The following is a 21,578-nucleotide window of genomic DNA, read 5'->3' on the forward strand; positions in this document are numbered from 1 at the left end:
ATTTGGACCGGAGGACAAGTTGGTCGGAAGGTGGCTGAACACGGGGAACAAGGCAAGGAACAGGTTCACAGGCAAACCAGCAATGTATGACTATCCAGGAACCAACGGAAGGTGCTCTCATGATCTTGTGCCAGACACAGTGGCAGTTCACAGGCTCAAGAGATGGGATCAGTGGTTGCATGTGCTGGAATTCTTCAATGTTACGAAAGAGCTAAATCACTCGAAACTTTATAATTTGTGAGTTTCCCTTAGGCTTATTCTAGTTGCTCAGTATTCCTTACGAATATGTCAGTAGGGATTTGACTTGCCTCATGTACACCAATTGAACAAACCAAAGAAGAAAGTAAATGAGCCTATATTGACTTGCAGAGGAACTCTCAGTAACAGTGTGATGGCTTTCAGCCAAGTTTATTGCATCAAATATTAGAGTCAGCCAAAAAAAAAAAATATTATGTAACACAAATCAATCCGATGCGATTTGCAAAACAAAAGCCTCCCGAAAAGTTATGAAGTGATGCATACAAAACCAACAATCTCAACCGCTAACAGATGACTTTTGCATTTCTACTTGCTTCTGCCCTGGGGTTGAGCAGCTTGTGCATGCATTACAATCCGGAGGAGGAAGATCATCCGACAGACTTATGCGAAAAGTTCGCTGCTTCTCTTCATTTTCAGGAACATGGAGGAGCGCCTCCATAATTAAAATTTCCCAATCCCAAGGACGCAGAAAGGACAACCATGTGTCATCTGTAATTTTCCAGTTATGGCAATCAATTTCGGTATACAGCTTACAGATAAGATATAGCAAAATGCAAGAAGAACAACACTGCAACACACACTCATTCAACTCAAACTTTCATAAACAAAGTAATTTGGAATCACAGCTGCTATTACAGAACCAGCTTTATACACTTTCACTTATTATGATGTGCCTAAACCACATGCAATTCTAAAAACTGAAAAGGCCCTCGATTAGGAAGGACAGTAAAAAGAGTAATCTAGCAATCACATATCAGGAAAAGTAATGACGCCTCTTTTCTCATCAGAAATAACCCAACAACACCACGACAGAGACGATGAGAGTTCATCAGTTCAATAGAATATACACACCTCCATTTCTGACTGCCTTCAACTGGAAGATTCCGCTGCCTTGCGGACCAGATACAGGAAATGTGCAAGAAACAGAGTGCCTCTGGTGAGCAACTGCTAGAGATGCATTGTACCAGGGGCCCTTCTTAATCGGTTCCCCAATGGCATCTATGATAGCCTTGTTCTTACTTGCTTTATCCACAGCTTTACTAAATGAATTAAAGAAAAGACCAAGGAAGCATTAGAAAAATCATGATGATGAGAACTGAACAAACAAAGTGATGATTAATGGTCATCTACACTCGTTTACCAATAAGTTTAGCAAGAAACGAACCAGCAAATTTAAGGAAAGATAAGGAAAGGCATACTAACAAAATATTATTACTGCCTAGCAGCATAGAGGATCACTCTAAAAAGAACTAGAGTAACTTGTGGGACAATAAGCTTGTAAATGAAAAAAAAAAAAGGGAGGGAAAAACATGATCCTTGTGACTAGCAGGTTAAGCATGAGCACAGTACAAAGACCCATTTTTTATTTTTTCAAGATTTAAAGGACACTTTTGAATTTTGAAGAACAAAATTCCTACTGCCAATCTTGTGAACAGGATCTCTGTTTAGGAATTGCATTTCTTGCAAGTATTCTCAGAGACTCAATTTTTGGCTTCCAAGTGAAGTTTGATGACCATATAAAAGACTCTTGATGAAATTACTCATACGTGTAGTTTGCAGTTACAGCAAGTTGGTCAAGATTCATTTGACCCATTAATTTCTTCCAAAAATGGATCTTTTAGCCAAGCTGGATGTTGAGGGATAAGTGTCCGTACTACACAGAATTCCTGGTCACAATTTACTAATGGAGATAATGTAAGACATGACTGGATTAATTTTAGGGAGTTCAAGAACGTGACTACCTAATTGCATTGTTTTTGGATTGAATTGTGCGTGTTACCAAATTTTAGGACCTACAAAGGAAAAAAAAAGGACATGGGAAACCTCTCTTCACTTGCAACCAGATGGCACAGCCTTGAAGTGAAGAGCAAGGTTACTATGAGTATTTATTTATTATTTTGTATAATACCTTCCTTGGACTTGCCAAAAATTTTGGAGTTCAAGATTCTTTCCCAGAAAGCAATTGGTTTCAAAGATAGCTCTTACATTGATCTGCTTTTTATAATTCTGCTTCATCAGCTTTACTCAAAAGGCTATATTGTAGGTTGTATCAGTTAATATATATGTCAGCAATCATAAAACCTGGTCATGTAAATCAGGAACGTATATTTGGTTGCTCTGTGCACTTACAACTCAAAGATATTGCAATCAAATTTCTTCATTAAAGCTATACAGGACATATATGCCTAAAGGATTGAATGCTTGGTATTATGTATATCAACTATTCATGCCAGCCATGGCAACAAATGATTTGAGTTGAGATCATGAGTGAAAATGCCAAATAATTGGAAGGCATTAAGCCTGGACTAATTTGCACTCCACCCGGGAATATCTTTTGAGCACAAGCTCCCAATTTATTCTCTTTTGGGTATGTAAAAGTATAGTAGGCAATATAGTCCTCAAATAGAGCCACATTAGCCATGAGATTCTATAAAGTCAAGCATATGAAAGGAAGCTGAGTTCCCCAACCCAATCAATATCTTTTGGGCTCAACCTTCACTACCTACTACACTACAACCATGTACTAATGTTAACTCAAACGATCAAATTTCCCCATTCTCTGGCAGCTCCCCATTACTTGTTACCATAAAGAAGTTTAACCCGAGAAATCATAAAGAAACAATGAGAAACTACCTGCTACAGGCATTGTAGATAGCAAAATCGTCAAGAGCGCTCAAAGCGACACCGCCCGTCACAGTAATCAGCACGAACGACACGGCCTTCCGAGCGTAACCGCTTTTGCCCTCATTTGAAGGCTGCGCGGAACTGCAAAAACACAAGCACCAAGTATTCAAGTCAGCCAATTCAACTGAAACAATCCAGTCGCCTTCCTAAATCAACCGAACGCGTCGAAACAACACAAACCGCCAATTTACGCAGCAGAACTCCGAACGAATGAACGAAAAATAAATCAAATGGGCCGAATAAAAGACCCGCCGCCGAACCTAGAGTACAGCGATCTCGGCGTGTCCTTGGCGACGGAAACTACCCTTCTGGCCAGCATTTCGCGCTCTCCTCCGGCCGTAGCCCTTCCTCTCTCCGACGGCGGAATCCTCGTCGGAGCAGCGTATTCAACCGTCCGGGCGACGCGGGAAGATCCTCCGGCGACCTGGTTGAGGAATTTCATCAAACGGGTTAGAGGCATCACCCGAGTTGAGCCTCTTTGCGTACTGAAAACGAACCGAAAACGAGAATCCGTGCTAGAGAGAGAGAGAGATGGAGACCTCGAGGTTGCGGCGGCGGCGGCGGCGGCGGCGGCGGCGGCGGCGGCGGCGGCGGTGGCGGTGGCGGTGGCGGGATGTCGTCGCCGGTTGGCTGCTTAGCGCGAGCAAAGAGGGAGAAGCTCGAACTTGTCGAGGAGGAGGAGGAGGACGCGTTTGATTAAATTTCGGGGTTAATTCCGAAATTCGCATATTAACCCCACAAGTTTGTTAATTCATGTCGATTTTCCCCCAACTTCTTCGTGAATTTTCCTTTAAGGGCGGTGTCTCTTGAATTAAGCTTGGCATGTCGTTTTTGCACCCTCCTTTGGGGTGATTCATTCGGCAAGACTGCGTATCTCTTGTGAGAAAATAGAGCATTTATGTCCTAAATACACTGTCGTGATCGCACTGCGTCTAGCATTTATGTGGATCTAATTTCGAGTTAAGCAGCTCTAATTTAAAGAATACAATAACTCTAAATTGGAGACTCAAAATGGTATTTGATTAAAAAGCCCTCGTGCCAATCTTCTGAGTTTTTTAGCTTTCGCCCGAGCTCGAAGAGAAAAATACAGTGCCATTCCAATAGGCTGTGGACGATCCCATTGTGGACAGCTCTGATTGGCCGAGTATGCCATCGCCCTCTCTTTCCTTGGCTCTAAGTCTTGATCCTACGGTAAATCGATATCCATCTCTATGTCTATCGCCCTTCTTCCTCTCTTCTTTGCTTCAATCTCAACACTATTTCACATCACCGCCGTCGTTGACAAGGACAACGAGCCTAGAAATTAACCTAGGCCTCTCTCGACGGTGTCGATTAGGGCTCGAAATTGAACACGAGTGTTGCGCAATTGTCAGCGAATTAGTTTTGAAACAAAAAATTGTAACAAAGACCTCAACAAAGTGGGTTAGGCCACATCTGGAGCCTGGCATCACATGAGATCTCTGCTGGTGTTGTTCAATCGTCGGCTGGAGTCTTTCACCTCCTCTGTGTATTCCAGTTCCGAAGTGTGGACTAGGAATGGCAAAGAGAGGGCAAAAGGAGGAATACAAAAATATTAATGAGGATAAAATTAGAAGAAAAAACAATTAAATACTAAACTTAAGCCAAACATTTCAAAGGTATCATAGAATTCATTCAGCGTCTTTGACCTCCTCGATGTTGTGTTACCGACCATTTCAATTTTGGCACAAAGGCTTCCAAAGGAATTTTTTCAGTGCCAATTAAATTTAATGCACGACTTCTATTAATGCAGAAAATTCTGACATTCGAGAAAAGTGTAGGCAAAGATGTGCGAAAGGACCGCCATGGTTTAATCACACGTATAAATGAATCCGATGGCTAATCGTGCATATTCGTTCAAACAAATCACCCATGTCGATGGACCCACCTTTTATTAATTCGAAATCGAAAGCACAGGGACTAAATTGAAATAGTCTTCTAAGTTTAGGAAAATTCTATAATTAACCCAATTTTACGTAACTTTCGTTTTACTTCTTTGTCCCCACGGGGGGGCAATTCTGGAAGATCGTAAAAAGCGTTTCTTTTCACTTCCATCTCGCTTGTGCTTACGGCAAGCACACGTTGATCGATCGACAGAGACGATAGCAATGTCCGAGCCGGAGTCCGTCCTCGATCACCGCCACCTCGCGGCGGCGGCGCCGGCCGCCGGCGAGATGAAGAAGGACAAGGGGAAGGTGAAGCTGTCGCCTTCCGCGTGGAGATCGCCGAATCGGAGCAGCAGCCACAGCGGGAGCGGCGAGGAGCTCGACGGAGACGCCCCGAGATCCGGCGGCGGCGGCGGCGGCGATTCCTCCCTCCCCGCCGCCAGGTTCACCTCTCGGAACGCTTCCTCCAAGTACGACTTCGTCAAGGTTCGTTCTTCTTTCCCCCGACGAAGACGCGATCGCGTGCGAGTTTTCTGGTTCGAAAGAGGGAATCTGGATATCACTCTGCTCGCGTTGATGTTTTTCTTGCAGGTGAAGGTGTGGTTGGGGGATAATTGCGATCATTACTACGTTCTCTCGAGGTTTCTCCTCAGCAGAATGTTGACCGTCACTAAGGTTCTTCTTCACTTTCCGACGAACTTCCACGTACTGCTAGTTCCGCATCTCAGTGTTTTTGGATGAGCTTTCCTAGGCTACATCAGCCACTGGATACTGTAATCCTTTGGTATGGGCTCTGGTTATGATGCTTGAGAGGCTTTTCGGCATGCTGATGAATTGATTCCCAATGCGGTTCGTGCTGATAAAAATGTGATGATGAGCCAATTTTATGAAGAATGCTTCTAATTATGGCTCGTCTGGTTAGCAGTCGGCACCTTATGTTTAGAACATTTTGCACTGTTTGATCCACATTCGTGTTGGTCGATTCTTGTATTTTCTATGTTTTAGATGAAGTAGTGAAATTTATTGAATCTTGGAGATGATGAATGATCTTTATGGCATTTGGGTCAGATTCCGAATCACGTTGCCATCAAAATTGCCCTTGAACTGAAAAAGCTGCTCATAGACAACAGCCTTCTGGATGTGTAGGTCTCTCTCTCTTTCTGAGTAGTGTTGCCCTTGCACGACAGCATAACTGTGCAGCTTCTTATTTTGAGTTCTGTCTTGCAGCTCTCAGTCTGACTTGGAAGCTAACCTCTTTAAGGTAATTTATCCCTTTCCTGCGCTTTCCTTGGTTAGGTTTTGTTTCAAGAAAACATCTAAATGGAAATTTGACATTTAGATCAAACGCGTGCTATAGATTGCTAATATGCAGATGAGAAGTACACAAAATATGCTGTCTCGATGAAAGAGAGATGTTAATGGATCCACCAGAGCTGATACCACGTAGAACCTCTTTGCTAGTCATGTGTTTCTTTTTTTGGTCTGTTCACTAATCATATGTTGAGGAGCCTTATGTCTCGTTGTTTTGTAATAATTCATTTGAAGGAATTATAAGCTTTAATTTGATTGCTATCACTTTCGAACTCTGCTTAGTTTCCTTCCATTTTGCTTTTTACAATGCAGCTCATGGAGCGGCGGGGTTATGGAGAGGAGTATATAAATCGTTACAAAATGATGACTAGGTAATTAAGCTCTGCTAGAATCTATGTCACTTCCTCCCAAACCTTTTCCTTTCCAAAACATGTAGCAAGATTACAATTGGCCTGGTCTTTTTGTTCTTGAGATGATATGAACAATAAAGAAAGGGTGGCCATTTTCTTGAAGTATTTTTGTTAAGTTGACTAGAGGAAATGCAGTGACTTGCACTTGACAATTGAAGGGTGAATTCAGGCTAGATAATCTATATAGTTTTCAAAATGTGCAGTGCATGTTGTTCTGAGACTTTCTTTGCGATGCCATTGTTCTTTAGGGTTTGTCAAATATAAGTAAACAGCAGCATGATTATTTTTCTTGTTCCTATCTCTTTCTTTCTCCTTTTTTGTGTTCTATGTGTATGTTAGCATCCGATAATCAACAATAATGAACTTTGAAGGTTAAAAGTATCCTACTTCTTGTTTCTGTGAGTTGTTTCTGGTTACATATTTTCTCAAAGTGAAAGCAAGCTTATTTAAGAGGATGGTCTTCCATGGAATTGTAAAATAAGAGTAAACTGGTCAAAGAAAAATGTCAGGAGGTGTCATGGAGTTTACTCTAAACCTGGGATTAATTCCTTTCCAGATTTCACCATCAAAGAGTGCCTTTGGTTATCCTAGTGTGTGGGACTGCCTGCGTTGGAAAATCTACCATTGCAACACAGCTTGCTCAGAGATTGAATTTACCAAATGTCTTACAGGTAATAACTTTCGCCCTCAATTTCGCGGAGTTTTTCCGTGAAGGCAATTTGTCTCATAGTTTTCTTTCTATTTCTATTTGCATACACACAGACGGATATGGTATATGAGCTTCTGAGGACCTCAACAGAGTATGCTTTCTTCTATCACTATACTTTTGTTTTTGTTTAACATGCTTTCGGTTACGAAAATTTATCACAATGATCTAGAGTCTCATGCACAATTTACTATTAGTGCACCACTAGCATCCATTCCTGTTTGGGCACGAGACTATAGTTCACCCGAGGAGCTGATTACAGAATTTTGTAGAGAATGCAGAATTGTTCGTAAGGGTAATCTCTCTTATCCCTTTCTCAGCCTTTTCTTCAGTTCTATAATTTTGTTCCCCATTACCAGGAGATTATTATACTGTACTCTACATGAAGCATGTCATTAGATATTTTCTGCTCAAAGTTTACTTTCAGTGCCTTCTTAGTAATTGATCATAATTCCTGTGCTATTAATCTATTCCCTAGGCCTTGCTGGCGATTTAAAGAAGGCAATGAAAGATGGTAAGCCAATCATTATCGAGGTATGGACATATTAACATTCCTCTTAATTTTTATTGTCACGTAATCTTTTGGTGTGATACCGCTGTTTATGAGACTGTAGGAGAAGTGCCATAGATAAGATGTCAAGCATGTCAAGAATTGAAGCTTCTAACTCGAATGCAAAACTGCAAGCACATTATTGCGGTTCTTTGTCATGAAACACGGAACAGAAATGGACCACTCTCTGAATAGTCATTGCAAAATTTGATAGGATGGTGAGCTTTGAAAAGAAAATGATAGAATTGTGGAACTTTCTCCTCAAAACCAAGCTTAAAGTTTTATTGGTGAAATACAATCCAACTTCTGGTATACCTTAACGCTCCCCTTGTAATGGAAAGTTGTGATACCCCAATCCTTTTTCCTTTTTTCTTTTTTCTTTTTTCTCTATAAGTCTTTTCTCTTGAGTGCCAATTTTATCTTACACTATATTTTGTGCAATTTAAAATTCTGTAAGTGGTGCTTAATGTTTGCTATCAGGGAATACATCTGGACCCAAGCATTTATTTAATGGATGACGAGAACAAATTGCCTGCTGATGATCCAGCAAAAAGCAAAGAGGCAAAACCCTTACCTGTTACATCAGATGGTTATACTACCACTCAAATGGAAAATAATCCTCCATCTATCTGTGGTAGTCATGATGAGAATAGCAATAGCTCCCTTGGGCAAGCAAACTTAGAAGAAGTTTATGTTGACCAGTTGCCTAAAGTGTCAGTTTCTCTGGAATCTATGCACCTAGCTGGAAAAGTCACTGAATGTAAGATCCATGTTTCATTTCATCTTTTCTTTCATTTTCCCTATCCTCTCTGTGGATTTAGAATTAAGTCGTCTTTCATGGGCTCTTGCAAAGAAGTACTCTGTGGCCTTTGGTTCCATATTCACTTGTTGTAAATTTGTGCAACAAGATAAAGACTGATTCCATAGATAATTGAGACATTCATTCATGTTGATGGCAGTATGCCTAAATGTATTAGATTAAAAGATGCCGCTATTCCTGTTAAAGTTTTCTTATTTGCCTTCTGAATTTTGCATTTCCAGGTCAAAATGTCAAGGATGCAGAGGAAAATAAAACTATGGTGACTAGGAAAGAAAAGTCTGGTGCTGAACCAATAATTGTTCCTATAGTTTTAAAGATGCCAGAATTTGATCATAAGGTTCAACAGCCTGTTTCATTCTCTTTTTATTCAATATTACAAGCAGTTGCCAGAATACAGTTCAGTAGATGTTTGTTCCTTGATGTGTTGCTTTGGCCTGTAAAAGTCACAGCTTGTTACCAGCGCAATACACTTTTTAGACACCAAACGTCACATCCTCATTGATCTATCTAACTTTTATTTCTGGAACTAGTAACACTGTTTTTGATAAAAGCATAGTTTGTCGTCTTGGTAACTCTTAAAAGTAATCATACAGAAAAGGATTTACTTGTTTACTGGTCATTAGTCCTCCCAAGCTTCTGGTATTTGAATTACTAAGATGGCAATACCAAATCGGTTATTGGTTGGAGAAGTTAACAGTACTTGTGCTTTAGATATGTTGTTTAACATCTAGTTTCCACTTATGTCATACTGGTTTGTTTGTCTGCAGGCATTACTGGAGGAATGGATCTCAACACGGACATTCGGTGGTAAATGTCTTATTGAGGTATGACTAATTACTTCTTGACTGTTTCCTGGTACAAAATTATAATATGAATATGCATCTCTTTGATGAGTAATGGTAGTACATGGAAGTACACATCTGGGCTTGCTTTGAAGATGTAATCTTGCTAGTAGGCATTAACAAAAATGAGTAATGGTAATTGTAATCCTTGGACATGTTTATCCCCTCCTCTTTTTTCTCTTGAATGTCAAACTAGTGTCTGTTCCTACTGTTCGATTGTCGTGGAGGCAAGTAAAAAAAATTTAGACAACCTTGAAGGTGAGAAAAGGAAAAAAGATTAACTTGACAAGTATCGATTGATTGAATGGTTTGTCAAGCTGATGCTTTGTTGCCATGTTCTTGGCCTGCTAATATCTCATGTTTATTTGTCTTGTTGCCTTGATGACACTCTTTCCTTTTCCATAGTCTACAAAGACAGTGTTAATTTGCTAGTCCTTAGTCAATCCAACTATCTAGTTGATGCAGTATCGGCTTTCACTCTGGTTTGGGCATGCTGATGTCTATTATTCTTCAGTTTCTGTTGTTATGGACTCATATCACGAGCATGTTGTTTTCTAACTTTATGCTAATGTTCTGTTCTTCATTTTTTACTGGTTACTGGATGTTCACACCTTCATGTTTTGTGTATTTGACAGTTTTCTCTGTCCTTTGCAGGACAAGGATAGGCTGATAGCCAACTTAAAAACTATTCAAGATTATCTCAGCTCGTTTACAACACAGGTTTGTAGATTCATGAGTTACTCTTAGTGAAACTAGGTGCTTTCTACTCTTTATTCCTACCCTATATGTGTTTTGACCTGTCATCATGGCTCTACCAAGCATAAAACTCTTTTACCTTTGAAGCTAATCCATTAGTGCGAAACTTAAAGAGACCAACGAGTCAATTTTTTTAATGGTATGGTTCTTGGTGTTCTTGGTTAGAAAGGTCACATAGAGGAAGTGCACATGCAAATTTAGACTATTTAAAAATTCATATCTATTGATTGAGCTCACTATATGGCGATACATGATGAATGGATTCCTTTGGACAGCAAGCTAAAAGATATTTTTTATAGACTCAGTGGCATTTTTCCATGCCTTGTTCGCATTATGATACAGTGCTGGATAAACCGCTATTCTATATTTTTTCTTGCATTTTTCTGCACCTTAATTCATTTTGTTCTGCCACAGGGTTTGATAGTCGTTAATGTAGCTGCAACAACTTTCCCGCAAACATTAGATCATCTTCACAATCATCTTCTTGAGGTAGTTTCTTCACAATTGCCTTCTCATGTTGAACAGTGAGGTCAGACAAATTACACACTTGGAAGCATGTTCACATGCATGATGCACAAAGTAGGCAAGTTTGGAGTTAGTGATTTGGTTGGTTGACATTTTGTTCGTTTTGCAATTCTCCCTTTTGAAGAGGATGAGTGCATTTAAAGAGGTTACAACGATATATTTCTTTTGCAGACTTGGAATGAAATCTTATCTTAATACCTATTATGATATAGCTGGTGATGTCCCTTAAGAAAGCGGTTGACTCTCGAAAAAGTCACATTTAGTAGATTATATCTGCAGCCTTTGAATGACACTATAAATATTCGGACTTGTGCTTCTACAATATTGTTGAGCTCGGGAACCTGCGGATTGCTATTATTGGTAACTTTTGCATCAAAATAAGATTATTCTGAGGGCCTAAAATTTTCTCTCTGCTCATTTCAATTCCCATTTGCAGTGTATTGAAAAAGGTATTTCATCATCTTCGAGCACAAATGGCAGGCAATCCGTGGAAAAATAGTTAGGGGTTGGATGATAGTTTGAGCCTTTTCTGGTGTTAAAGTATCATAACGAAAGATGTACGATAAAAGGTAATATCTCGTTTTTTTTTTTTTTTTTGGGGGGTGGGGGAAAGGAGAGAAAGCAAAAGTTGCATTTTGTCTTATTGTTCTTGCTGCTGTCATTGCTATTATTTTATTGTTGCTGCTGTATATGTTAGTTAAAGTACTATGAGTGCTAAGTATGAGTGATGTTGAGGATTCGTTACCCTCAAAGATGCTAACATCTAGTTCCTGTTTTCTTGCGGTACCCAATACTGATATTATGCCATTCAGGCAGTTGCCTGACCTACGTATTTTTTTATTATAATTTAAGGTGCATCTGGCAGAAGAAAGTTTGACATTTATTGAAGGATAGAGCTAGTGTGTCGAATGCATATGTAGTTCTATATTGTTCTTACTTGATTATTGGATGTTGCATGCTATTTCTGTGTTACATCTACCCATTGATAGTAGCATAGCATACTCTAATATTATCGTCCCCTTTTTTTAATCTTCGATTTTCAAGCCATTGAACTTTTTATGCAGGCAATGTGGTAAATATCCCAAATGTGTGGCAATGTGAGAGAGCAAATCTGATAAGAAAACGTTGTAGACCAACTGAAGTAGCCTGAATGCTGCACTGGAAGCTTTCTACAGGCAGCAGATTGTCTCAGAACAGTTCTTCCGTTGCCCATGGGAAAGCGCATGCAACGCTTCCTTCAGAGGCAATAGCTGTTGACTTTGTATCGACACAAAAAAGACGCGAGTGAAAATTGGTGCCTAGTTTATACTCATCGGCAGCTGAAATGGTTGTGAAACATGATGGATTGTATGAGTGCTTCATTTTGCATTTTAGTTTGTAGCCAGTGAATTGGACACGCCATGTACATTATGATGAAAGTCATATAGTCTTTGCTTGAGTGGTTAGATTGGATATCAAGAAAGGAATGCGGACTGGTGAATGGATTCTTAAAACAAATTGAACAATTATTAACAGGAGTTAAGATAAAGAGATGATCATCTGATGATGTGAAAACACAGCTTGTTGGCCCAAAAACTCAAGCAAATTCCGACAACACCTTCGATAGAGATAAATCTCACTAGCAATACTTGTTTTTGCTCCGAAGGTTCCTTTTTCTTTTCTATTTTTAAATTGGCGGAATGCTCTGGAGGTTGATTACATGGCTTTTATTCTAACTCGCGACCTTTTGTAGTGATCTTCGTTTTGAGAGAGATCTTTGTTCCTTGGTCCGCCAGTGGTAGTGCATACTATTTAATCTTTATCTGACATTAAAATATAATTGTTCAATTCTCTCTAAAGATCGACATGGGCAAAACCAATGTGTAGGTTTCTTATCCAATTTTTCTTTTTAACTCGAAGTAAAAATTTGAATGCGTTTTACTAGTCTGTTTATTGTACCATTTGGAAAGTACTAACATATGGAAGGAAAATCCTATCGTTGGTCTTGCGGCTTCGACACTCGAATTGGATCGATGTGAGCAAGCATTTTCCTTTCTCGGCTTGGTTCAGCCTCCTTAGGCCGCTCAGGCACAATCGTTAATGAAAAGAACCATCACATTATTTTTCATTGACACGTGCAGAAGTCGGAAATTGACGAGGATAGGGTTTGAAATCCAAATAAAAAAAAAGTCTATTAGAATGCATATCACGCGAATAAATCAAACTCACTATCGTCAGTCGCGTAATCGACGCATAAAACACTTTCTCTCAGGCACACCGGGGCCAACGACGGAGGGATATAATCGTCAAAGTGGAAGAGAAGACAGGGGCATAATGGTCCCAGAAAAGAAGTGAATAATAAATAAATAAATAAAAAAGAAACGTGGAATGAATTCAAAGGTGTTGACCAATGACCATGCGGGAAGGTGATGACGAATGATGACGATGATGATGATATGGCCGGCTTCGTCGTGCATGGCGGTTTCTCCTCTTTTTCACGAACTTACAAGGAAGCCACGAATAACGACCGCATACATTTCTCCGTCCCTCGCTCCCTCGCGTGCGTGATTTTCTTGCTCCTCAGATTCAGATCTGAAACCGCGGCCGGGAATCGAAACGCCAGCCCCCGATCCGATCCCCGACGAGAAGGAAGGAAGACGACGACGGCGACGAAGGAAGGAAGGAGAAGATGGCGAACGTGTCCCCTCTGGCCAAGTACAAGCTCGTCTTCCTCGGGGACCAATCCGTCGGCAAGACCAGCATCATCACCCGCTTCATGTACGACAAGTTCGACACCACTTACCAGGTCCGTCCTCCCCTCGATCCTTCTGCCTCGTCGCTCCCCACGTACGTGCATGCGTCGGGATCCGCGCCAGCGTTCGGGCGTCTCGCGGATCGCGCGCGACGCTTTCGAAAACGGTGCGCGATTGTCTGTGTCGAGAGTTCGTTCCTGCCGAACGTTTCCGGATCTCTCGAGGCCTGTTGGTGCATCGAGAGGATGAAATTCTGCGACCGAGGGTTTTGAGGCTCTAAAGGGATGAACTTGCATCGAAGGATGCCGATTTCATGAGCATGCGAGGGCTTTCCGTGAAGTGAAGCCTCGAATAAGGATTAGAAAAGAGCTCAAGGTTCAACTACATTGAGCACGATTCCGAACTTTGAGTTTTCTCTTTTACTTATTAGATCGTAGAGGACAAAGACAAAAGCTTTTTCCATATATACGAACTGGGCCGGTTATCAGGAGAAAGGGGTACTTGCTTTGGTGTTTAGTGTTTGCGTATTTTGATCATCGCATTTCAGATGTCGTGAACTTGCATCCGAATGTGAAAAAGGAAAATGGGAACTTTATCTAGTGGGATTCTTTTGAGATCGGATTACCGTTCCGTGACATGATTGAGCTCACTTGTTAAGCTGTCTGAACTGCAGGCCACCATCGGGATCGATTTTTTGTCGAAGACGATGTACCTTGAGGATCGGACAGTGCGATTGCAGCTTTGGTAGAGTACCAGCCTCCTGAGTCCTGCTATTTCATATCCCTAACGTGCAAGTTTGTCTGAATTGAAATTGGTAATACCGGGCAATATTAATCCTGATGAGCAAAAGAAGCGTAGTATTTTACTAATACCGAAATCAGCTCAATCTTAAAGGGATAACGGAGGTAATAGAAAAAGTGAAGATGCCATACCATGCTGGTGTTGCAGGCCAAGAAAATGTTGCAATTGGATACATCTTTTTTCTCGACTAAGTCCATATCAATCAGTCTCTTCAGAGCTCATGATTTCACAATAACAATTAAGGATCGTTTTTTTTGTGTGATTGTTTTCTATTAGTCTCTCCATTTCTGCGAATCTTTTATTTCTAAACAATATGGTTTACAAAGTTTACTGTTGAGTATATAGATGGGATGTTTGATCTTTTATTATACATTAAATGAATGTGACATTTGCTCGATTTCTAGACATTTTCGTGTATCACATTCTTGGCTTTGTTGTACCCAGGGATACTGCTGGACAGGAGAGATTCCGTAGTCTCATCCCGAGTTACATTAGAGATTCATCAGTTGCAGTTATCGTGTATGACGTAGCCAGTAAGTATCGGTAGGAAGAAATTTTTTATCACTTCCTTGTTTATCCTGTCAATCTATGAAGTAGCCAGTATCAGTCTAGGGTGAAATTTTTGAACACTTCGTTATCTTGTCAAGCTCTTATCAAACATTCATATTTCATCTTAGAATAGCAAAGGAAACTAGAATTTGGAGTATCGACTGTGTCCAGGAGACAAATACTACTTAGGCTGGATTTTGTGTGTATCTGTTTATTTCATGTTTTGGGATGGTTTTTCCATTGATTTGAATTGAGGAAATCTTTCTGACAATTATTTGCTCAGACTAGTAACTTATCTTGTCATCTGAATGTTTGGTAAGGACCTCACTGTAGTCTCATGTTCCAGATAGGCAATCCTTTCTGAACACTTCCAAGTGGATTGAGGAAGTTCGGACTGAAAGAGGGAGTGATGTAATCATCGTCCTTGTTGGGAACAAAACTGATCTTGTTGATAAGAGGTAGGATACCTAATAACTTTGAATTTCTTCAAACTTGTATTTATCATATTCTTGTCTCTGTTTAATCTTAAAATTAGTGGAAGGCATCATTAGAGATGCTAGTTAGTTCTGCTTGGATCTCTGTCTAGATTAGTGCTATGTGTTTCCAACATTTTCCTAATGTGATTGTTTATGTTCCTACAATTTTTTTATGCCTTTTTCCAACTAAGATGACGATAGAACTTTCTCTTTCTGCTAGAAGCTTGAAACTTGTCATGCCCAAGTTGATATGCTGACCAAGTTATCATGAACATGACAATTGGCAAAGAATGTCCCTTCCAGTTTAAAAGAATATGGAATGTAGTTCGCTTCAGAAGACTCTATAATGGTTTACGTTTGAATTTTTTGATGAGATTTAGACCCATTGTCAAATTCGAGTATGGATCTTTTCTTGGTTTGAATTGTATTCTGCAGCAAATTGAGATGATCCTATCTGATTAATTTTCTAAAGGATTTTATTGTCTGCATGAGGAGCAACGACTAGAGTTCACAAAACAATGAAGCTTTCGGCGGCATATTTACAATAGTAATAATATACTATATCTAATGATCTGTGATGGAAATCTCACAGGCAAGTCTCGATAGAGGACGGAGATGCCAAAGCCCGTGAGTTTGGAGTTATGTTCATTGAAACGAGTGCAAAAGCAGGATTTAATATTAAGGTAACAAGATTGCATTCGTGATTAATTTTTTTTTTTTTTTTTGTTTGTTATTAATTCAGCTGATGAACTTCTCAAAGAATGATTTGTCGAGGATCTCCTTTTATTTCTATGGATTATATTGATCTTGGAATGCAGGAGTTTCAACTGTCAACCTTTTTCTTGAACCTGCATGCTTTTTTATATGGTGCAATCGCGCACCTCTGTTATCCTCAGTTTATGTGATGACAGGACAGCAGTGTGTCTCTGTTCGTTTTCTTAAATGTGCTCGTTTTGGAAACTGCAGCCTCTATTCCGAAAGATCGCTGCCGCCTTGCCGGGGATGGAGACACTTAACTCTACAAAGCAGGAAGACATGGTTGATGTAAATCTGAAGCCCACCGTAAATTCTTCCCAGAACGAGAATCAAGGAGGAGGTTGCCCTTGCTAAGTGCACTTTTGTTATTACTAGAAGGCAGTTCACAGGTTTTTTTTTTTTTTCTTCCTTTTTCATTCAATTTTTAATGTCATTGTGTTCATGTCTCCCCACCTTACTTGGTCCATGATGAAAACGATCTGGACAGCAGGTGAAAATGAATAGGAAACGGCGAACTTGCTTTGCTTATGCTTGTAAAAGGGAGCTTAGTCAGATGGAGTGCATTCTCATTTTTGTTCTGTGGATTACAACCGAATCATAAAATTCTCCATTTGTAGTCTCAGAAAATCCTCTCTTCTGTCTACCGGAAAACTTGAAAATGCAATGTTTTTCCTCTCTTGTTACTTCGTTTCTTTTACATGAATCTCTTGTTCTTTCACAAAAATCTTACTGTCTACTTTGATGGCTAAGGCCTCAGTTGCTACAACGCCTGATCAATGAGGGGGCTCGGGTGGGCAGATTGGAATTTGAGCTTAAAAGTCATTTTCTAAGCCACCCACAATATTAAAAATATCGAATGATTCTTTTAACTGATTGAGGTTGGGCGGACCCAAACTCAAGGAAGGATGCGCTTGTCCGAGCTTATCTAAAGCGTGCTTCAACAATAATTAGCCTGGGTGAGCAAGCAAGTTGCCAGACCCATGATCAGGTTTAGCTTAAGAGTTTTGAGGGACTTCCTAACATGGCTATTTTGGAGGGGGGAAATGCTGTTTAGCGAAAAGGTAAGGGAAAAATGGAATTTTGGAAGAGCAAAAGAAGACTTGCCCACACTGTCAACATGCCAAAGTGGTATTGTACATTCCCATGTCCGAGTGGACTGTGATTGCACTGCAGGTCAATGGCCAGAGTAGTTTCCACAGGCCAGTGGAGAATGACGCGCATATAGAAAGGACAATGACAAAACAGTACCAATTAATGACTTTTAAAAGTGTGCCTTTTTTCTTTTGAAATGAACATAAACTATGATGCAAGGTTGAATGATCCTTATGAATTTATTTCTAAAAAAACCATAGGCATAATAAGAATTAGCTTTTGCCGACATTTAATCACAGTAAGTATGCATTACCAAGCAATCCAAGTCCAAAGCAGTTGAGCAGATTCGCCTATGTACATACAAGCCTAGTAATACTCACTAGAAAGAAACAGGAAAGAAAGATTTACAACAGCCAATTCTAAATATAACAGAGTAGCATCAAACTGTCATGAGCTGTGCTCGAACCCAGTACCATTCTGCCTAACTCTGAGGGTTAGATAAATGAGTACCAATGTCCCAAAGCTTGACCTGTAACCGCAACAACAGCAGATTACTATGGTCATATAGACAGATCTACTAAATGGGCAAGAGTAGATATATCCCTTTTATCTATCTTTTACATAATGATATTCTGCATTGTTCATGTACTGTTTGTCTTGGTCCTCCATTGACGCTCAAACAACTTTAGTCAATCAATTGAGGTTTGCTAACCCATTTTGAGGAGAAATAATTCTACATATGCTGAGAAATCTGGTGCAGTATATAATATTATGGTCAAGACAGGTAGCATATTGATGGCTCCTCCTATGACTTGGCATTTTAACAGATCATTTAGTACATGGCAAATTTAGCAGATAATGGGAACATTATAGAATTGCTATCCCATTACAGGTAAAAACTATATAGTTTTTGTTTAATGGCTCTTTTAGGAAACTAGTTAAGCAACTAAATAAAAAATGTGCCCTTAATATGCGGTGACATTCCTTAAGACATGTTATCTCTGGAATTCAAACATTTCCTCACTATCTTTTATCATCTAAGTATGCATAACCAAGTGTCCTGAATGCTGGACATGGAGCGTGCTCTTACTATGAAGAATAAAGAGCTTGGGATAGGTTCTGCAAGCAGAAATGACTGCAGAAACTTGAACAATTAATTGAGGCTGTCTTCAGCTGCAATGAAATTAAAGCTTACAAGATGGAGAAGAGGATGACAATTTTCCTGGAATCAAATGAGGCAGCACGCTTGTATCTCCTCCATCTGTTGTTTGAGGAATCATGAAACCTCTCTGTCACTGGCTTTTCTGTAACATAAAAAAAACAGCATAGGACAAACTTCCAAGCTTAGCAATTTCACTGTGCAAAATATGATACAGACTTTAACACCAGCAAGGCAAAATGCATTAGAAGAGAGAAACAATTAAATGCAGGCATTTAGAGAAGCTCAAATGGTTTTTTTTTTTTTTTTTTCCTTTTCAAAAAGCTCAAACTGGTCGAAGAGAATTTTTTTCACATTGATGAAATATACAACTCCAAATGCAAGTTGAGTCTGTTGGAAGAGCAAATTATCATGTGAAAATAGACAGGCAGAATGTTGCTCCACCAGATTCGTATGAAGTGAGCACCTATCTGTTAGTTTAATGGATGAGTTCTGAATTCATACTTACAAAGAGCTCATTTATTTTGTACTTTGCAAATTCTTTGCCAAGTAAAATTCTTTTAAATTTGAATTTGTTAAGAGATCTGATGACTACTTGAGCAAGATTGTTTGGTAACATCTTCAACCACAATGCCATAATTTGTGTGTACAAGAAGTCAGAGAGATGCACAAAGAGTCAAGGTTTAGATTAGTCCCGAGTTAGAGCAGTAAGTCCATTTGACAGTTTAAATGGTGAAAAAAGTCGGTGTTTGGCCGCAAGATTAAGATTTATCTAAAAGTAAAAAAGAAAGTCGGATCCAGAAGTGTCCTAAATGTTTTCAAGATTTAAGGCGCTCAACAATAAATAAAAAGTCTCATTTCAGATTCTAGTGAAAGAGAAAGTCAAAAGGCTAAAAGGAACAACCACACTAAAGACCTACTAAATTAGTAGCTATAATTAGCATCAAAACATCCAATTAAAAGATTACTAGAAAACACTAGAACAAAGATAGTGTCACATTGTCTTCAAGCTCATACCTTTATTAGGGAGATTCAGCAACATTGCATTGTGATCCATTAGTAGTTGAGCTAACTTTTCGCCCGTCTTCAAGCTCACTTGTCTCTGCAAGACCCTTGGAGCATTCTGTTAGTAACCAAAATCTGATATGAGCAACAATTAATGGCATAATTACTATCAAGAAGTTGTCATACCATGCTACAGAGGAGGTACCCTAAGAAATGATTTTCACACCCAGCTTTGAGATGAAGAGTTTATAAAACATTCCCCAAAAAAGAGCTCAATATCAAATGTCATACAAAACAAAGGATCTAATCACAGACAAAAAAAGTTACAAAAGATTTTGAACTTGTTTCTTATGTAGTGCCTAGCTCATCTGTAAGTAAAATATGGTAAGAGCTGCACTTACAGCAAGTAAACTATCACTGTTTTTGTTCCCATGAGATTCGTCTCGGAGTTTAGATTCTTCCCCAGTTTCCTTCTCGATATCTATATCTATAACACACTGTGAATAAGCTTCTAAGCTTTCCTTTTGAAAGTCGAAGCATTCTTCACAATTTGCATGGCCATCAAAGCATATCTGTTTTTCACATGGATCTTGAACTTCTAGTAAGCTAAGGACTGCTAGCTTTGATCCACATTGTGCACTCATATCGTCTTCTTCAGGCAACAGGGAGATGCTATAGACATCATTGTCCTGCACCAACAGGTTTTTCCAGTCTCATTGTCGGATCACAGAGCAAGCTCAAATAGACATGATGCCAAATGACAAAGCTAATCTAGAAAGGCTAAAGTTAATGTCCAAAGAGATAATGACTAAAGAGAATGAGAGTGCACATTCATGTGATCTCAAGAAAAATAGAACCTCATCATTACTTACCATCGCTTGCGAATGGTGAAAGGGGCAGTTTAATTTCATTGGAAGTGAATCCTCATCAAGGAAGACTGGGTATAAACCTGAATCGAAGCCTGAAGAAGCTTAATGAGAATTTATCACCGTAACATCGTTTAATATCCTACATGGTGTGTCTGAAGTTAATTACCCAGCTGACAGTGTTGGTTGTCTTCCTCAATAATCGAATCAAGCGCACAGAAGCACCGACAACCGACGGGAAGATCGCGGCTCACATCCGCAATCACCGGGAAGCACGTTCTGTCCTGTCGAAAGAACTCTCCTATCAGGATGCAGCAACGCTTGCGCACGGACAAAATAACCGGCACTCACTACAGCAGCTAGACATATGTAGTGGGAACACATCAGAGATCAAGACCTCATTTTGCATCTTCCCCAGAATTTTCAAGCTCAGTCAAGCATGCAACCCCTCAAACTCTCCTCCCTACACACAAACATCAAAGACTTCAAATTTTCCCCAAAAACAAGGACAGAGCACAGGCCCTCAACTCCCCATCATCTTTCACAACCCCCCCAACCATCAGGCAGAACGAGCAGGAAATTTCAGGCGAATCGAACGCAATGCCGTGAACTAGAGACGATGTAGCTGCGGAAAACGCACGGGGACGAGAGCGAAGGAGGGCGAACCTTACGTGCTCGCGAGAATCGACCGCCATTACCGCGGAGGCGACCGAGGAGAGAAGCGAATGCGCTCCGTGTAGAGAGAGAGAGAGAGAGGGAACAACCGAAGTGGTGGCGCGACTTGCCGGAAAACCACCTGACCGCGACGCTCGTGACGGCGACTTTTTTCTTGACCAAACTGCCCCTTTCATTTTCATCAGATTTATCCTTCCTTTTCTTTTTGGCTTTTCCCATCTATAACGGTCGATTGAATATATATATGTATGGAAAATGTTGCCAAAAACCCGAAAAGCATCTTATTCCAGCGTGACGTATTTATCCTGGATTTTCATTTTATAATACGAAAAATCTCAAATTTATACCGAGTGATATATTTACCCACTATTACAGGTTCATTAAAAGTCACTATTAAATATTCGACACAACATTATTAATGTTTTTCAAGAACAAACGGTGTTGATATGATGCCACATTTAAAAATAATTAAAAAAAAAAACAAAAAATGAAAGGAAAGATTATAGATGGTCGGATCACCACCTTGTTCCAACTTTGCCGATGAGGGTTGTTGGCCACGCCGGCAAGTGGAGCTCGGCCTAGATGTTGTTGAGCTCGAGCAGGGCGGCCGATTTTGCTTAGATCTGATCCAAGTAGCAACCTTAGCAACATTACAAACGCTTCTCCTTCATCATCTACTTGAGCAATAATTCAAGCATGG

At 39.9% G+C, this 21,578-nt stretch overlaps 4 protein-coding genes across 16 annotated transcripts; 2 read left to right on the forward strand and 2 right to left on the reverse strand.

Annotated features, from left to right (window-relative positions):
* Window positions 1-336: 336 nt before the first annotated feature.
* On the reverse strand, window positions 337-3,696 carry LOC104417790. Its single transcript, XM_039299162.1, has 5 exons — window positions 3,483-3,696; window positions 3,204-3,367; window positions 2,893-3,024; window positions 1,111-1,298; window positions 337-747 (listed from the first exon to the last, which is right to left on the reverse strand). Exons 1-5 carry the CDS (start codon window positions 3,669-3,671, stop codon window positions 536-538), a joined length of 885 nt encoding a protein of 294 aa, XP_039155096.1. The 5' UTR covers window positions 3,672-3,696; the 3' UTR covers window positions 337-535.
* A 1,320-nt stretch (window positions 3,697-5,016) lies between these two features.
* LOC104415782 lies at window positions 5,017-12,275 on the forward strand. 3 transcript variants are annotated; one of them, XR_720474.3, is made up of 17 exons: window positions 5,017-5,333; window positions 5,439-5,522; window positions 5,916-5,989; window positions 6,075-6,108; window positions 6,471-6,529; window positions 7,125-7,239; window positions 7,331-7,368; window positions 7,472-7,569; window positions 7,753-7,808; window positions 8,305-8,584; window positions 8,866-8,981; window positions 9,412-9,468; window positions 10,141-10,206; window positions 10,657-10,731; window positions 10,939-11,127; window positions 11,204-11,336; window positions 11,832-12,275. XR_720474.3 is itself a non-coding variant. In XM_010027148.3 (15 exons), the coding sequence occupies exons 1-15, from the start codon at window positions 5,070-5,072 to the stop codon at window positions 11,841-11,843; spliced, it is 1,428 nt and encodes a 475-aa protein (XP_010025450.2). In that variant the 5' UTR covers window positions 5,017-5,069; the 3' UTR covers window positions 11,844-12,275. The 3 variants fall into 3 exon arrangements, 1 of the variants encoding a protein (XP_010025450.2); XR_720473.3 differs by lacking the exon at window positions 10,939-11,127 and having other exon boundaries at window positions 5,018-5,333; XM_010027148.3 differs by lacking the exons at window positions 10,939-11,127; window positions 11,204-11,336.
* A 976-nt stretch (window positions 12,276-13,251) lies between these two features.
* LOC104415783 (ras-related protein RABH1e) lies at window positions 13,252-16,764 on the forward strand. Its single transcript, XM_010027149.3, has 6 exons — window positions 13,252-13,552; window positions 14,173-14,243; window positions 14,745-14,833; window positions 15,196-15,307; window positions 15,918-16,008; window positions 16,292-16,764. The coding sequence occupies exons 1-6, from the start codon at window positions 13,436-13,438 to the stop codon at window positions 16,433-16,435; spliced, it is 624 nt and encodes a 207-aa protein (XP_010025451.1). The 5' UTR covers window positions 13,252-13,435; the 3' UTR covers window positions 16,436-16,764.
* A 670-nt stretch (window positions 16,765-17,434) lies between these two features.
* On the reverse strand, window positions 17,435-21,033 carry LOC104415785. 11 transcript variants are annotated; one of them, XM_010027152.3, is made up of 8 exons: window positions 20,875-21,015; window positions 20,601-20,666; window positions 20,373-20,487; window positions 20,210-20,298; window positions 19,739-20,026; window positions 19,350-19,455; window positions 18,369-18,477; window positions 17,435-17,702 (listed from the first exon to the last, which is right to left on the reverse strand). In XM_010027152.3, exons 2-8 carry the CDS (start codon window positions 20,610-20,612, stop codon window positions 17,621-17,623), a joined length of 801 nt encoding a protein of 266 aa, XP_010025454.1. In that variant the 5' UTR covers window positions 20,613-20,666; window positions 20,875-21,015; the 3' UTR covers window positions 17,435-17,620. The 11 variants fall into 11 exon arrangements, with proteins under 11 accessions (XP_010025454.1, XP_010025455.1, XP_039154792.1 ...); XM_010027153.3 differs by having other exon boundaries at window positions 20,870-21,013; XM_039298858.1 differs by having other exon boundaries at window positions 20,210-20,286; window positions 20,870-21,012.
* Between the last annotated feature and the right edge of the window lie 545 nt (window positions 21,034-21,578).

This window comes from Eucalyptus grandis, chromosome 8 (genome assembly GCF_016545825.1).
Source record: "Eucalyptus grandis isolate ANBG69807.140 chromosome 8, ASM1654582v1, whole genome shotgun sequence".
Classification (NCBI taxonomy): Eukaryota; Viridiplantae; Streptophyta; class Magnoliopsida; order Myrtales; family Myrtaceae; genus Eucalyptus; species Eucalyptus grandis.

Coding starts and splice junctions, on each gene's coding strand:
- LOC104415785 (XM_010027150.3), bottom strand. CDS start 20,898: ATGGCGGTCGATTCTCGCGAGCAC. Junction 20,299..20,372: donor CAACCAACACTGTCAGCTGG/GTAATTAACTTC, acceptor AAGCTTCTTCAG/GCTTCGATTCAGGTTTATAC. Junction 20,027..20,209: donor TTCACCATTCGCAAGCGATG/GTAAGTAATGAT, acceptor CTGTTGGTGCAG/GACAATGATGTCTATAGCAT.
- LOC104415783 (XM_010027149.3), top strand. CDS start 13,436: ATGGCGAACGTGTCCCCTCTGGCCAAGTACAAGCTCGTCTTCCTCGGG. Junction 13,553..14,172: donor AGTTCGACACCACTTACCAG/GTCCGTCCTCCC, acceptor TCTGAACTGCAG/GCCACCATCGGGATCGATTT. Junction 15,308..15,917: donor ACTGATCTTGTTGATAAGAG/GTAGGATACCTA, acceptor GAAATCTCACAG/GCAAGTCTCGATAGAGGACG.
- LOC104417790 (XM_039299162.1), bottom strand. CDS start 3,671: ATGCGAATTTCGGAATTAACCCCGAAATTTAATCAAACGCGTCCTCCT. Junction 3,025..3,203: donor CCGAGATCGCTGTACTCTAG/GTTCGGCGGCGG, acceptor GTGTTTTTGCAG/TTCCGCGCAGCCTTCAAATG. Junction 1,299..2,892: donor ATCTACAATGCCTGTAGCAG/GTAGTTTCTCAT, acceptor TAATTCATTTAG/TAAAGCTGTGGATAAAGCAA.
- LOC104415782 (XM_010027148.3), top strand. CDS start 5,070: ATGTCCGAGCCGGAGTCCGTCCTCGATCACCGCCACCTCGCGGCGGCG. Junction 5,523..5,915: donor GAATGTTGACCGTCACTAAG/GTTCTTCTTCAC, acceptor CATTTGGGTCAG/ATTCCGAATCACGTTGCCAT. Junction 8,982..9,411: donor TGCCAGAATTTGATCATAAG/GTTCAACAGCCT, acceptor GTTTGTCTGCAG/GCATTACTGGAGGAATGGAT.